At 37.7% G+C, this 18,043-nt stretch overlaps 1 protein-coding gene across 1 annotated transcript in view; it reads right to left on the reverse strand.

The window, feature by feature from the left end:
* Positions 1–18,043, reverse strand: part of LOC126335475 (TATA box-binding protein-like 1) — a 45,623-nt gene that overhangs the window by 20,259 nt on the left and 7,321 nt on the right. Inside the window, exon 2 of the mRNA XM_049998792.1 lies at positions 14,647–14,963. Coding sequence (XP_049854749.1) covers positions 14,647–14,946 — 300 coding nt within the window. The 5' untranslated portion in view covers positions 14,947–14,963. The remainder of the gene's footprint in view (positions 1–14,646; positions 14,964–18,043) is intronic.

An 18,043-nucleotide genomic window follows, 5' to 3' on the forward strand; every position in this document is an offset into this window, starting at 1 on the left:
ACACAATAGTACTGTGGAATGTAGAACTGTATGCGTAATATTGTATGAAACCAAGAAAATGTAAATAGAATGGAGTGTGCAATTTGAATAACTTACTTTTTTTAAAGGCATCAGTTCACAACTTTCAACGATTAATTAGATGGTCAAAATAAAACACCAGAAATTCAGTCTCTTGTCTGACAATCACATTTGCATCATAACAACAATGCCAATGGAGATGTCCGTAGACAGTTATTATACAAATTAAACAGTTTTTCTCAATTTCCCATAAATGAATGTCAGTTAACTTAAGGACTTTTCAAAATTTATGCTTCAATTAAGACCTCACCATTACAAAATACACACACTAGAGTTAAAGAAGGAAGTTACATTCGGTAATGGTTTCAAAAATGCCCCATAACATAAGTGTTTGCTGACTATGATCCTACATACAGTCTACCAAAGAACATGCTCCTCTTCTAGCAGTTGTCTGCTACAGGTCATTTCCATTTTCAAATTGGGCCAAAACACACACACACACACACACACACACACACACACACACACACACACACACACACACAATATGCCTATATCTCCAAAATTGGGCTATTGAATTATTTTAGAACATGTTTTATGTTCCTGTATTGTGATCTTTCTGAGGGACTGGAAAGCTCCTCTGTAGAAATGAACTTTTGTTCCATAAAAAGAAGAAGATCATGTGACTTTCAGTTTGCTCACTTGTCAACAAGACTCAGAAGACAGTAGATATCAGCACCCAGACTAATGCTGTGTTCAACTTCTGGAAGGTTTTGGTGAAGATCAATATTATCACTTAATGAACAAAATACAAGTGTACGGAATATCGGACAGCTTTGTGATTGGACTGAAGAATTCTGACAAAATAGAACACAGAATGTCAGTCTTAACAGAAATATTTTGATGTAACAGCAGCTTTGGAGGCTCTATGAGGCCATTTGTGGACAACACAATTGTGTATAAACGAATCTCAACACTACAAAATTGTAGCGAAATGCAAGGAGGCCTGTAGAGGACTGACAGGTGCAGATGTCAGTTGACCCTGATCATAAACAAGTGTAACATATTGGCATAAATAGAAGACCCATTATTGTATTATTATTATAAGACTGCTGAATAATTAATGGAAGCAGTCATATACATTAAATACATATGAGTACATATAGAGTGATTTGAAGTGGAACAATCATAAAACAAATAGCATAAGAGGCAGATGGTAAACAGATTCATTGGGATAGTGCTTGAAGTGGAGTCCACCCATGAGGGAGGAATCTTGCAACCATTTGTTACACCCATTGCTTATCTGTCGAACTTTTACCAGGTGGGAATGACAGAGGATACAGAAGATGTAGAGAGTATCTTATCATAGATTCATTTAGAACCTGCAAGTGCCTCATTAAGATGCTCAGGATCTAGTGGTAGATCCTACAAGAGAGGCATTGTGCATCATGGTGTGGCTTACTGTTAAAATTGGGGGGTGTACATTCCTCAATAGGTCAACCAATGTAGTGCTTTCTCTTCTGTATTTATCACAGAAGACCTCAAAAGTAAAGTTACAGAGATTTGAGCTCACGCAGGGGTTTAACAATTTTTTTTGTGTATCAATTAACATGAACAGGAAAAGGGGGAAGTGACAGCAGTACATGAAGCTACCTCCAACAGAGAGACCACGAAGTGGCTTGTGGATTACAGATGTAGAACAGCCAATACATACTGACAAAAATGGGTTTGATCACAGCACTACTTAAGAGCCAAGTCACAGTGTGCACTAACATCAAATTTTTTTATGTGGAAGTAAATTAGACAAACTGGGGCTACTCTAGTCATAATACTTTGTTACTAACTATAAGTTTCTTATTATTTTCCTCCCCTTCTTATTTTCATCAATGAATTATTCAATACACAGAGATTTAGTTAATCTTCTAACATGACCTACCTTAGTCATTTAATATATAACACTGACATGTAAGGTACCATGCCTGCCACTTTTCGAACAGAATATAAAAGGAGCCCTTGAGGAACAATGGATCATTTGTATGCTGACATTCTGGGCAAAGCAAGGTGGGAAAGGTGATCTTTAGAGGTTAGAGAAGTGAATGTAGTGCCTGGTTTAATTGTAAGCTGGGAAGTAGATAGCCCAGAAACACAGCTGCAGCACTGCAATAAATTACACAAAAAAGGCAAACTGTCTGACTGGAATATAACTGTCCAAAAAGAAAGATAATAAAGGAAGAACAGAAGAATGTAACAAGACAGTTAAAAAAACCCAGAAAGGATGTGATTGAGACACAAAAGTTAAGAACTAGCTGAAGGGATGACAGGGGGTACGACGAGTTGGTGGGAATGCTTCTTGGAGACTAAAATCATATGATAAAGGAGACATTTTTTAGGCTACCTTTCTTAACAGTGGATGAATGAGGTTGCTGTCTAGGATGAGTTCTGGTTCTGCTACATCAGTAGTGAATTTAAAATAAATATTCCACTTTTTTTTCAACATTGTTTCCCTACACTGTCATTTGCTTTGCCATTCCTACAGTCTTGCAATCTCCCCCTCCCATCTGTCTAAAAACTATGTGACGTATAAAATCTTTACTTATGGACTATCCTGAATGATAACAAGACGTTAACAAATGTATGCTATGTGACCTGCCTAATGGTGGCATGTCAATACCTCATTTACAGTTTGACAGAAAGTATGTTCAGATGTGAATGTGACAAAAGGAGACTGGTTTAAACAAGACTAAGTAATGAAAACCTGTTATGATACCTGGAATTGACCATGATTAAATATACTATATCGCAATCTCTTAATCCACCCCGTGCTGCCTCCCAACTTTTATCAATCTACTTCCACTAATGTCTTCCATTCTCCTGCACCTCACAACCAATAATTATCACTGTTGGTTAATTTTTCTTAAGAAAGTAGCGTTATTTTGATGTTACCACAGTGATGTTCTGTTGTCTCACTCCTTAACAACTGCGAGAACACAAACTTGTTCCAAATATGAAAATGGAGCAATGTGACTGGCATATTATTCCCTACTGAGACTGGCCTTCATTCTCTTCATACAAGAGTTTATTATCTTTTAAGTCAATTCCCACAAATTTTTTTCCTAAATGTTGTTCTTTTAATTAAATCACTTCATATGTAAGTATTTCACATTTCAGGGAACATCAGTATTTTTTTGTCGTCTTAATTATCCTCATCTATTAGACTAAGTTTTTCATATCCATAACCTACAGATAACTTACATGTGTAGCAGGGGGCTCCTTTTATTGTAACAAATATCATCAGAGTGCATACCCAGACAAGAAAAAGTTCTTAATTTTTCCCAGATTTCCCAGTTAAAAACGCACTTTTTCCCATGTGACAATAAACTACTTCCAAGGTGAAAAACACTTTTCCCATGATAAGTGACAATATGCTTTCCATTGGAGCTGTAAAAAATATAAATTCTTTGAATGGTAAAGGTTTTCTACACCAGCGTAGAGCTTCAGAGAACAAAAAAACTCGGCAAAAAAAGTTTTGGAAAGATCTGTGATTTGCAGCAACATTTATGCTGTGTATTTTCATATTACAGTATGCTGCATATTTTTGTATTCGTATTACAAAAGTATAGATTCAAAACAGCACGTTAGTTTCCAACTGGACACATGATTTAGTCAGCCAATAGCAACATCACTGTTAAGTAGTGTCAACATGCGAATAGGAAAAGTTAAGAATTTAATTTAATGTACATAGTGTAGCCAAAAGGAAATTTAAGATTTCACATATAATATTGGTCTTCTTTACATGTGTTGCAAAGATACATCACAAAAATATGAGAGTTAAATCTTAAATGACGACAATGTATCATCATCTGAGCTCAAAATTCTTCTAAGTGGCTAGTCCTTGATGTGTTAAGTTTTAAATGAGAGTCAAATGCTCTGCGATTTAAGAAATTCATTGCACATTCGCACACGTAACCTAATCAATCTTGCGTACAAGGAAATTTACTTAGAAACTAAGGCTTTTCAAAGCTCCATTATCAATATTTTCCAGTGACCTGTTACAAATAGCTTCGTTTCAGCAGTTGCCAGAGAATGCTAGAAAACATGTTACTGTGCTTGGGCAGCTACGACGAAGTAGGAAGCCCTTATGTTCGTACATACATAGTATTAAGGGATCTTACATGACTTCATAAAAGAAATAGGTTACTCCAAGAGGAACAGAATTCCTTACACCATGCTAAAATGCATAATTCGGCTTAAAAGTACACATTCATATGTGCAGATTCCCACTGAATTCGGCTCCAACCTGATATTAAGATTTAAATGCCGTTTTTGGGGTGCAAATTTTCTTGGAGTCTCAGCACTGTATTATCTCCTGCTTGGTTCTTTATTATGGCATAATGCCATACATACCAGAAGATCAAAATGTGCACTTCAAATTCAATGAGCAGTTGAAACTAGCCAATAGTGCGGAATGAAACACTGATTCTGACAAGTTAAACTGCCTCTAGAGAAAAAAATTAGTAAAAGCCACATTTATTTAACAAACCAACAAAAATAATTCCATTGTACTGCAAGGCGATTGACTGCCAAAATTGCGGAAATCAAATCAAATCATAAAAACTAACATATGTTGGCCTTCTGCAATTATGTGAATGTATTTTAATTCAATTTATAGCTCTCAACCACAGAAATCCGTTTCGTTTCGATTTGATGTGAGAACTGTAAAGAAAGAGGAAACAGCAAAATCACTAAACATAAATACAGCTTATGTGGGGACGAACCCTCCTCCCCACTACAACCCAGACTACTATGTGCAGGTGGAAATCTGGTAGCTTTGGGGCACCAGAAAATTTTTTCCAGGTAGCATCTTGCTGCTTGTTGCTACTGCTGATATAGCTAACAGCCACATTTTAAGTAGCCAGAAGCAGGTGCAGGTACTACCCATAAACAAAAGGACTGCTCATGTGCATGAGCCTGCGGGCAACTGCTCAAACAAACTTAATATAAACAGTTGTGACATCACACTTGCTGGCAGCAGTTTATTGAAATGAAGTATTCCATAGTCTTTGTCCTAAAACCTTTGACACATTTTGCTGTTTATCAGTTCTTACCAGAAAAAATTACAAAAATTTAGCTGAACTCTAAAATGATGACAAATTCCCAGAATTCTAAAAGATTCCTAGGTTTTACCCCATTTCCACCAAGATGAAAAATTTCCAGGTTTATCCCCAGATCTGGAGCGTATACACCCGGATTACGGTTTATTTCCATTCTGTTCATGGATGGAATAAGAGAAGAATGACTGTACAAGAGTTATTTGAACAGCATAATCTCTGGATATTTATTTAGGGACATTTAACATTAGCAAACACTAATTTCAGTTGCTGAAATATGGGAAATGATATCAGGCTGCTCTTACCACAGAGGGACATCATTTTGAGCACCTGCTGTAAATAAAGGTGAGCTTAAGTTGATCAGATGACAACACTGTTTATGCTTATCTCCAGGGCAGCATGTGCGCAGCCTACTACTGGCAGGTCAGCAGCCGAGAGTCGGGGGCAGTGATGGTTGGTGGCCATGCTAGGTGACCTGCGGACCCCTCCCAGGCATCTTTTGTGAGACATACTGTAGTTACATGCACATCTTCAATGAGCCAAACACTAATTAGACAATAGCCAAACATAGGCACATTTCTGTGGCAGGACGAGTCACGATTATGCCTCTTCTTCAAGTGATGCAAAGTGTTGTGTGCATCAACAGCCCAATTAGTTGTTTAACCCACATTGTGAGGTGGGTGTGTTTCAGGCCAGTTGTGGTTCTACAGTGTTTTGAGAGATTTCCAAACTGTGACTTTAGCCCAATTGTGCAGTTTACCATGAACGTGAACTAGGATGTTTACTTCCACAGTCTTTGCGACAAACTGCTCTCTGTTACATCTTCATGATGTGTATGCTGCAGACACTCGTCTTTCACATACAGGCAATTAACATCCTTGCAATTTGGTACCTCCAATTAGCAATCAGAGGATTCTGTTGCACATGGCATACTTGAAGAAATTTATTCACCCTCTTCCTCACTGAAGAGAAGTCACTGTCTAGGCTAGAGGCACTGCCACGAAATATTAGTGTAATATCTCCTGGGTGAGTAATTTTTTGTCTGGTTTGCTTATAACCTTAGTTAAAAATTTGTATCTAACATTTTTCAAACAATTTACTTTTAGATTAACTACCATGCTTGTAGCTTGGTGCTCTTTCGCCATTGTTTTTCTGGATATCTAACTGAGTACTATAATACTTTAAAATATAAAGCATTTGGATACGTAAAAAATCTACTTGTCATGAGATGGCAGAACACATGCATAAGAGAAGGTACAAGCAGCCGAGATTTCAGAGCCAGTGGCTCTTTCTTCAGGTGGAAAGGCTGAAGGGGGAAGAAGAAAGGTGAAGGAAAGGACTGGAGGTGTCTACGAACAGGGGTAGATTTCGGAAAGGTCACCCAGAACCGTGGGTCAGGGGAGACTTACTGGACGGGATGAGGAGGAAAGTTAGATGTCTCCAGTCCTTTTCCTTCACACCTCTTCCTGAAGGAGCCACCACTGGCTCTGAAAGCTTGTCCAACTATAACCTCCTTTTATGTGAATGTTCTGCCACCACTTATTGAGTACATTTTTTACCTATCTGATTACATTAGACTGTAATAAAAATAATTATTTTCATTGTTACATACTTTAAATATTAGGCAGTAAAAATGACTAACATTTCAAAGCTACACTCAACATCAGTAAAAATACCATATTTATGTGAACCTTATGTGCCACCGAGTGTAATGCACACCCCAATTTTAAAAATTAAATCAATAAAAAAAGGAATTTTGGCAATCACTGATAGGGTATATTTGTAATGTTGAAATGTTTTACAATGCTAACTTTATTTCAAACAATAGTGAATATATACGTGAACTACAAAAAACAATCATTTATTTTTGAGTACTCATTACAGTAATAAGTGACATTTTCATTATTAAAAAGAATACTCAACTTAATTACCTACATGACATACAAAGAAACATACTATAAATTACAGGCGTTATTCATCATTATTCACTAATGTCATTAATGGAATCCTCGGAAGAGTCTACATCAGAAAGATTCTTTTCCTTCTTTCCTGCCATCCTCTGTAGTCATTCCAGAGCACATTGTCTTCACTGCCATACAGATTACTTGAAATACAGCATTTCTTGGATGATTTTACGATCATTAGTGCTTCAATGTATTTCCAGGCAGCCCAAACCCAATGCACAATACTGTAGGGTGCAGCACGTTAATTTTTCTGTTTGAGTCAGTTCATGATTAGGTTCGTAAAACAATTTTTTAGTGTTCCTGAACCTAACCTCTGAAAGGTTTATTTATACAAACATCCAGGGGTTGTAATACATAAGTCATTCCTCCAGGAACAATAACAAGGTGACTGGGTAGGCTGTGGATCACCTTTTTTACTTAGACAACCACAAAATGCATTAAGACTACCAGGACAGAGTTCCCATAAGTTTTGGAGCCAGTCAAGCACCAAAGTTTCAGACATCCACACCTTTTCTTGAGTCCGAACAATGATGTCATCAGGGAGTAGCTTTTCATTTTTTGGAGCCTTGGGGCTCGTTTTTCGCTTGAAGCTTAAACAAGAGGGAAGTTTGTTCCCATCTGCTGTGATCGCTATCATTACTGTTACGTGCTGTTTTTCCCACCCAGTAACTTCTTTTGTACCCTTCTCGTCAATCGTGTAATTACATGGCATATCAAACCAAACTGAAGACTCCTCAATGTTGCATATTTGGCCCATCGAAAAATAATTCTTCCAAAGTATGATAACGCACTGCTGAAATTCTTGAAATTTCTTCTCAAAATCCTGTGGGAGTTTTGAGCATATTGTTGTATTGCATCACAGAGATAAGCCCACTCATTTCTTAATGTGTTCAACCCATCCCCAGCTAGCCTTAAACCCTTACTTCAATATGTTAGATGCAGCTACCTCTTTTTTTAAAAAAAAAAAATTTGGAGTCACTGGTCACAGGTTGCTCATTTTTCCTCCTTTCTCAGACAAGTCCCAAAACATTTACTTCATTGTCAGGATGTCTTGATATGTGAGGTCCTGTGAATTTCTTTCTAGTAATGGTAGCTGCAAATAATCCCAATTTCTGTTTCTTCCATAAGTGAATGTTACTCTCAGCTACATTTAACTTTCTTCCTGCCTTCTGTTACCTCATTTTTCAGCATAAAGAATTACTTTACACTTGAAAGTAGCTTCACACAATATTATTCTCTGCTTACCTTCCATTTAGTGACTACCTAATGCAAATACAATGCTGCCAAGTACTGTAGCAGCCCAACAATAATGAAACGAGTTTTGAGATGTACAACAATGGGTTGTAATGTATGGGGCAGTACCTAAATTCCTACAAGGAAAAACAAAACATACCCAACACGTTCTATTTGAACCGACCACTAAAGAAAATTTCCTCTCGTGGCAGTAATGGATTTTGTTCTGATGCCTGCGAACAGAATTCAGAACTGGAAATATATACCAGCTCTTAACTCTATAACCTCTTACCAGATTTACATCTTCCTTTCTTTAATTCACAGGTACCGTGCTTATATTTTCTTGCTAGGGTTTAATTAATGTTTTTCTACTTCAGATTACATGGGGTAAGAAATGCCAATCAATGATTCAAGTTTCTACTCAAATCTAATGCACCATAGAATCTTATGCATACCCCAGTTTTGAGTATTTTGTATGGCAAAAAAAAAAGTGCGCACTAGATTTGAGTAAATACGGTAGTTGACATTTCCACAATAGTGGAGAACCTCACTGTAACACTATATGTTACGGCATTAAGTTGGTAATTTGATGGTATCTCATCCAAAAGATTCATAATCACATTTTGGAAAGTTATACCAAACACTTTCGGAAACAGAGAACATCCAAAATTCAAGTAATTGTACCATACAATAACCCAGCTGGCATTTTGTTAATTTCAGATGCATTAACCTTCATTTACCAACTCACTAGAATCCAAAATGAAGGTCTTCTTTACACTTAACACAACTTTTTGTGCGCATTTGCATTAGGCAGCGGACTTTAAAGTTTAATCACAAGGGAGTATTTTGAGCGGTAGCACTTTTGATGGAAAACACAAATGTTACATCAATTAATCACATTTTCTTTTGTTGAATACATCCATTTTATTCACGTTTTCATGACTGCCCTTTCTCAGCAATAAAGCTAACTTCCATTGGGAACTCCAGTCAAGAGAGAGCTCTGTTACTGTTTCCTTTGTCTAAATTGTTAGTTTATCTTTGGCCTTAGCTCTTTCCTTCATTCCCATTACACCAAAGTGTCTTCTGTCAACAAAGTTCTCATCACAATGTAACTTTTCCTTCAGTGAACAGTACAATGTCTGTTACCCATAAAATACAGAATAAAGTAAAATCTAAAGCCTGTAATTACTGCTACATATGTGGGTAGCCAGATACTGGTGTGTACATCAGAACTCCAGAATAAATAGAGAAACGGAGGAAGCCGCCAGACAGCAGGGCTGACAAGAAGAGGAACACAATCTAACGGTAGGTGAACTAAATGCAACACACAGACTACAGACAAGACGACACTATGACAAGAGCAAACCTTTACAACAATGAGGCGCTACACAAAGCTGTCACCGGAACTGCTACGAGACCAAGAACAACAGAAATCGAAGATGCAACCACAGAGTATCTAGATGACAATCAAGCTAGTTATGGAATGGTCTTAGAACAGCAAAGAGAGATTTGAAAATATCAAGTACAAGCACTGAACTAAATGGCTGTGCAAGTGCCTATATACCGGCCACATGTAACCCTATTTGCTGCCGTACTCATGTGGCGAGATAGTTGTCCACATACTCTGCGAGCACAGGACAGCTGTGGGGGTCCTAATGGCTATTCAAGTCATCCCTCTGGTGGCATTCAACCTCCAGGACACCAGAACTACGCATATTTTTGATCAAATATATGGCAATACACTTATATATCTACACAATTACATCACAATTAAGTGCCTGAAAGAGGGTTCATCGAACCACCTTTTAGTTATTTCTCTACCATTCCTCTCTAACAGAATGTGGGGAAAATGAGCACTTTAATCTTTCTGTGCGATCTCCAATTTATGTCATTTAATGATCATTTCTCCCCATGTAGGTGGGCACCAACAAAATACTTTCATTATACGAGGAGAAAGTTTATGATTGAAATTTAACGAGAAGATCCTGCTGCAATGAAAAAACACCCTTGTTTTGATCATTGCCACCCCACTAAACATCTTGTCCATTAGATCTATTGCATATTGTAAATGTTGCTTTCCCCACAACATTATATATGTGATTGTTCCAGTTCAAGTTATTTGTAACTGTAACCATTAAGTATTTAGCTGAATTTACAGCCTTTCGATTCATGTGATTTGTCATGTGACAAATTTAGCGGATTTCTCTTAATACTGATGTGGACAAATTCACACTTTTCATTATTTAGATTCAATTGCAACTTTTAGCACCATACAGATATCTTGTCTAAATCATCTTGCAATTGGTTTTATTAACATGATGTCTTTACAAGACAGTTAACAAGCACATCATCTGCAAAAAGTCTAAGAGGTCTGTTCAGCTTGTTTCCTATGTTGTTTAAGTAGGTTAGGAAGAGCACCACTTTCTTGGGGAATGCCAAACATTAAGTTTGCGTTACTCGGTGACTCCGTCAATGAACTGTGACCTTTCTGACAGGAAATCAAGAATCGCTTTGAACAACTGAGACAATATCCATAGGTGTACAATTTGAATAGAAGTTGCTTGTGAGGATCATTGTCAAAAGCCTTCTGGAATCTAAATATTTTGAACCAATATGACAGCCCTCCTGTTAGTAAGTACTCATTACTTCTTTGTGAGAACAAAGAGCCAGTTGTGTTTCAACAGAGTGTTTTCTGAATCCATGCAGATTATCTGTCAAACCATTTTCTTTGAGGTAATTCATAACACACACACAGTAAATGTTCAACAAACCAGCATTAGTGATATGGGTCTGCAATTCAGTGGATTAATCCTATTACCTTTTCTGGGTATTTGTGTGACTTGCACAACTTTCACATCTTTAGATACGGATCTTTTGACAAGCAAGTGGTTGTATATGATAGGTAAGTGTGGAGCTACTGTATCACCAATCTGAAAGGAACATGACTGGTATGCAATCTGGGCCAGAGGTCTTGCCTTTGTAAAGCAATTTAAGCTGCTTTTCTACACTGAGGAATCTACCTGTAAGTTGATGCTGGCAGGTGTTCTAGACCTGAATTCTGAAATATTTACTTCATTGACTTTGATGAAGGAATTTTGATAAAAATGTGTTTAATAACTCTGCTAAAATGGTACTGTCATCAGTGACATCACCACTGTTATCCACATTTAAGGTAATGAAATGCACAGTGAAGTTATTGACTGTCTTGTCAGTGGTGTACTTTCTACACAACCATAATCTCTTTCGGTTCCTTCTAGATTTCGAGATGGAGGTTTGTTGTGGAAACTATTAAAAGGATTCTGCATCAAAGTTTTTGCTAAATGTTGAGTTTCTCTAAAAACTTTGCCATTCTTGTGGATTTTGCATTTTTAAAATTCGACACTATTTCTGTTATTTCTGCAACAGTGTTCCGGTCCGTTCTGTGTACTGTGCTGTTTATACTATTTCTTTACGTTCAAACCACATCTGGTCAATGCTTAGTGAGGTCAGCAGGAGGAGCGACTAACTTTGGAAAGTCTCAAGCAGATTGTTGTCTGATGTTTTAAATAGGTATACTTTAATTTTTGGTGGTTTTGGATGCTATGGTAGTCAGTCTCACTGCAACCACCTTGTCATCACTAATCCCTGTGTCCATCACTATGCTACCTGTTTCCTCCGGATTATTTGTCACTAAGAGGTAAAGTGCATTTTTGCCACCACTTACAGTTTGAATAGGCTTCTGAACTAACTGTTCAAAATAATTTTCTGCGAAAGCATTGCGTACAATTTTGGATAATGTTTTATGCGTACCACCAGCTTTAAACAAGTATTTTTGCCAACATATCTATGGTAGATTGAAGTCACCACCAACTTTAATTGTATGTATGGGGTACCAATCAGAAATACTAAAGTTTTCTTTGAACTGTTAAGCAACTGTATAATCCAAGTTAGGAGTTCAATAGAAGGAAACAATTTAGTCTGGTTGCCAAGTATATAGCCTCTACCCATACCAGCTCCAAAGAACTATCTACTTTAATTTCACTACAAGGTAAAATACTTCTGACAGCAATAAACACTCCACCCCCAACTGCAATCCATCCTGCGTCACCATAGTTAGTCTTTTGCAAAAATTTTGGCTGAACTTATTTCCAGCTTTAGACAGATTTCCTTACCTCTAATGATTAGAGCTTCGGTGCTTTCCATTAGTGCTTGGAACTCTAATTCACTCCCAGCACAGCTACAAAAATTTATAACTTCTATACAATTTGTTGCTAGGTCTGCCTCTTCCTATGTTTGCCTTGCACCCTTTTACACTAACGCCCTCTATGAAGTTTCCAGAGACCCTCTAAAAAACCATCCAATTATCTCTACACAGCCCCCAGGATCCATGTAGCTGCTTCCTGTGTGTAGTGGACTCCTGAGCTATTAAGTAGAACCCAGGAACCAACCACCTGATGGCACAAGTCAAGGAATCTGCAGCCTGCACAGTTGCAGAATGGTCTGAATCTCTGATTCAGGCATCTATTCAATTCTGTCAATGCTACAGATGGCGAGCTCAGCCTTCATCTTGCGAACAGGACTGGCAGTGTTTGGTAGTCTTCATTTTATCAGCCAGCCACTCGAAAACAACAGAGTCTCTCCGACCAAAAACACATTGTTAGTACTGATGTGAGTATGACCCACAGTTGGCTGCACCTTGGTATCTGGTAGCACCTTTTCCACATCTGGAGTGACTTCTTCTCATGTGCACACTGAATTCCTTCCTCTTTTTGCACCTATGTCCCTGAGGGATCCCATTATGTGCCTAACGCTAGGGCTCTCAACTACCAGAAATCCCAGCTGTGTAAATGCCCATACCTAAAGGGCCGAGAGGCACTCTGGAACAGGGCAGGTGACTGCATCTGGACAGGACCTACGTCAGCCACAGAAAGTGCCCGAAACCTATTGGTCAGATGGACTGGGAAGGCCCTCTGATCAGCCCCACCTTGGCATGACCTCCCACTAAACCACAGGTGAAGGGTCAACCTCAGTGCACACAGAGAACTTCCGTGAAAGACACACTGCAAAATGCATTGAAACACTTCTGTCAGTGATGTTAAGAGCTTATGGTTCTCACACCTTCGATAAATGAACTGCTTTCAGATACATTTGTTTATAGACAATGGATTGCAGGACATTGCACATAATACAGATGAATGTTAGAATTTAATGCCCCACAGTCATAGAGCTTGTTTCAGTACTTGTTTAATTCAACAAGGCATGGGAAGAAAATCTGCTGCAGCCTGTTTGAAGAAGCAACCACTTTAGAGGTAACAAAGTTATCTGAGAAAACCCCAGAACACCTAATTCAGGAAGCCTGCACACGTATTTGAACAAATTGATAAAGTCCAGCACCTTAACCATTACAACACCTTGCTCATCAAATACAGCAGAACTTACCAGAAATTACGACAAGTTCACTGAGTTATCAATTTCAATTTGCCAGATCATTTGGAAGTAACTGCACATTTAGCGAACTGAGAGGGAACACAATGGCCTCTTGTAATGGACAAAATGTCATTTACTTGGAACAATTAGATAACTAACTGATCATTGGAGTATCAATTTCTTTACACCACGATCCCTAACGAAACAAAAATGTCGACTGCACAAACCTTCAACACATCAATCCATACATTAAAGACAGTAGTAACAAAGAAAGTGGTATGTATAATGTGAGAAACTGCAACTCAAGGCAATTGTGTGTCTAAAAATCTAAACTTGATCCTAATAAACTCATGAATAAAATATTTATAAATAACTGCAGAGAACTTAAACATGCGCAGATGTCAAAGTGCCAATTTGTATCCATGAGGAAACCATGGCGTAGCAAATTACCACCAATGAGTAAGAAAGTGAATACTGTTGCATCAATTCTATAACCGCCAGAACTTCAGACCAAATTGGAATGATAAAAATCATTTGATGCTTGCTCTGCTATCAATGAGGCAATATTACATAACTGACTTCTTGTTTTCTAGGCTATAATATGAATTTAATAAATAAATTATTTTCTTACTACTGCTTTACCACAAACTGCCCACAATTCATAACACTAGTAAAATGTAAAAGATTCACAATAAATATGACTATTTATATTACACAGTTGACATAGCTACTCATTTCAATTACATTATAGATAATCATCAATCAAATTCAGATCAGTTATAAACTTACTACCGACTAGAAACAATTTAGTGCTGATCCATGAACAGTTATTAACCAAATGACATACATGCTATTAATGACCTGCATGCAATCTACATCGAATACATAATCACTGTTTAGACTTGTATGATACACACCCCGTTCTCTTTCCTATATTCAACATTGGCACCATTCAGTGCAATCTGTCGTAGATTGAGATGGCACCTCACACTAAAGCTGCAAACCACATTGTTTATTACAATGTCTATTTCAGGTGTTTCACCACTGTCAGTCTGATTTTCAGCCTGTGCGACAGGCTGCTGAGGGCCTTCAGCAGGCATGAGACGCTGGGAAGTCCCATCAGGCTCCGTCTCTGGCTCAACATTACCTATATTGTGGGCTAGGTTTCCATTTGGTAATAACTGCAGCCCATTCTCCTGTATAGCTGCAGCCATCATATTTGCGACCAGCGTATCTGAAACAGGAACATACGTCGTCATCTACCAAAACCAATAATAGTCAACTGAAATTCAATACTTGACCCCCTGAATGTTTATAAACTTTCACAACTCTTGCTTTAATTTTACACATTCATATTCAATTTCACAGTAGAATAACAGTAACAAGTACATTATTTGCATATTTTACACTTCTTACTGCAGGATGCAAGTTAATTATGTACTAAAATTTCCTGCAGTGAACTAAAATTATGAAAAAATGAGATCAATTCACCCCACCTGACTAATGCAGCTTACCCCGAGATTACTAGCTGATGACTGGTAAGGCAACACACGAAGTACCGTTGAACTAAAGAAGGCTTTTAACATCCAGTACCATGCTGAAGATCCTTTTGAAATATGAAACAGAAATACTGAAAGGAGGTAAGGAAAGAACATTACACCTTAAAATCTTGTCCATAACCAACAGATGGCACACAACTGTGAACATGAACAAAATTGGGGAAAATGAGAGAAATGGTATTTATAACTGAACTTCCTCACCTTCACCTGGCATGCCTGCAGGAACCACTGTAGGTCTAAATACATAGATTCTGTGCAGATACTGCAAACGGCTGAAAGCAAGGGGGAAACTATAGCTGTAATTTTCCCCCTTAGTACATGCAGCTTACTGCATGGTTAAATGATGACATGTTGGGATTAAATATTCTGGAGGTAAAATAATCTCCCATTCGGATCTCCTGGTGGCGACTACTCAGGAGGATGTTCTCATCAGAAGAAACAAAAACTGGCATTCTATGGATTGCAGTGTGAAAATTTAGATTCCTTAATCAGGCAGGTAAGTTAAAAATTCAAAAAGGGAAATGGATAGGTTGAAGTTAGATACTGTGGGAATTAGTACAGTTCAGTGGTAGGAGAAACAAGACTTCTGGTCAGGTGAATAAAGGTTACAAATATAAAATCAAATAGGGGTAATGCAGGAGTGGTTTTAATAAAGTAAGAAAACAGGAATGGGGTAAGCTGCTATGAACAGCATAATGAACACATTATTGTAGCCAAGACCGACATGAAGTCTACACTTACCGTAGTAGTAGAAGTTTATATGCCAACTATCTCCAGATAGGACGAAAAGATAAAAGAAATGTATGATGAGGTAAAAGAAATTATTGAGACAATTACAGGCAATGAAAATTTAACTGTGATTGGAAACTGGAATTCAATGGCAATAAAAGAAAGAATGAAAAATAGGTGAATATGGACTCAGGAAAAAGAATGAAAGAGGAAGTCATCTGGTAGCATTTTGCACAGAGAACAAATTAATCAACGCTAACACTAAAGTTGTTTATGTGGAAGAGACCTGGAGGCATTGGAAGGTTTCAGACTTATTATATAATGGTAAGACAGATTTAAAACCAGATTTTAAATTTTAAGGCATTTCCAGGAGCAGTTTTAGACCCTGACTACAATGTGGTGATTACAAACTGTAAATTAAAACAGAAGAAATAGGGAAATGGTCAGAATTTAAGGAGATCGGACGTTGATAACTTTAAACTACTAGAGGTTGAGAGTTTCAGAGGGAGCATTAGGAAACAGTTGACTAGAACCAGGGAAAGAAATAGAATACAAGATGGGGTGGGTAGCTTTAAGAGACGAAATACTGAAGGCAGCACAGGATCAAACATGTATAAAGATACAGCCCAATAGAAATCCTTGGATAACACATGAGACAGAATTTAACTGGTGAAAGGAGAAAATATAAAAATGCACCACATGTCGCAAAAGAAAGAGAATCAGGTTGACAGGAAGCACAAAATGGCTAAATAGAAATGGCTAGATGACAAATGTAAGGACTTCAAAGCATATTTTACACGGGAAAAGATATATACCACCTGCAGGAAAATTACAGAACTCCTTGGGGAAACGAGAAGCAGATGTGTGAATATCAAGAGCCACTCAGATGGAAAACCAGCCCTAAGCAAAGAAGTGAAAGCTGAAAGGTGGAAAGAGTATACAGAGAATCCATACAAGGGAGATGAACTTGAAGCCAATATTATAGAAAGGGAAGTGTACATAGATGATTAGGAGATGGGAGATATGATACTGCAACGATAATTTGAAAGATCTAAGTCAAAGTAAGGCCCCGGAAGTAGACTATATTCCTACAGAACTACTGATAGCCTTGGGGGAGCAAGCCAAGACAAAACTCTTCCACTGGCGTGCAAGATGTGTGAGACAGACGAAATAGCCTCACACTTCAAGAAGAATGTAATAATTCCAATTCCAAGTAAAGCAGTTGCTGACAGGTTGAAAATTACCAAACTATCAGTTTAATAAGTCATGCTTGCACAAAACAGATAATTTTTTTTTTTACAAAAGAATGGAAAAACTGGTAGAAGCTGATCTCAGGGAAGATCAGTTTGGACTCCCCCCAGCCAGCACTCCCAATCCCCACACTGCCTGTTCTAGTGCTGTCAGTGGTTGGCATCACTCCACAGCACAGCAAGCTGGGAAGCTAACAGATTGTTCTATGAAAAATGAACTATTAAAGTAATTTATTATGAAAATTGTTCCCCATTACAAAAAACAATCACAATTAAAACAAGAATGCCTGGCCATTTGATCACAAAGTTAGATCAGCACATTTAAAAAGTTATCATTGTACGGGTTTTACTACATGTTGTATTATACTTTATTAACTAAAAATCTTAACTGAAGATAGAACTAAAAAGAACTCTACTACAGAGTAATGTTACCATCTCATCACTTGATAAAAAATGGATGAAACCTTGTTACACAAAAATCATCCTTAAAGAGGCCCAACAATAAAAAATTTGGAAGCTTTTACAGTGTCTTGTCAGATAAAATTGAAGGCATCCAAGTATCTTCATGTCTGACAAGGTAGCTATGGATCTGGTGAGAAATACCTCCTTCTGTCTCTGTGGTTGGGAGAAAGTACACCATTGTCAAATGTTGGGCATTATTTGCCACTTGTACCCACTCTACTTGCCATGACTCAACACGGTTCATGAGTCTTGATGAGGGGTGACAGGATCATCTTGCACTGAGTTACACCTACAGGAATCTGACTGGTGCTGTT

This window comes from Schistocerca gregaria, chromosome 2 (assembly GCF_023897955.1).
Source record: "Schistocerca gregaria isolate iqSchGreg1 chromosome 2, iqSchGreg1.2, whole genome shotgun sequence".
Taxonomy (NCBI): domain Eukaryota; kingdom Metazoa; phylum Arthropoda; class Insecta; order Orthoptera; family Acrididae; genus Schistocerca; species Schistocerca gregaria.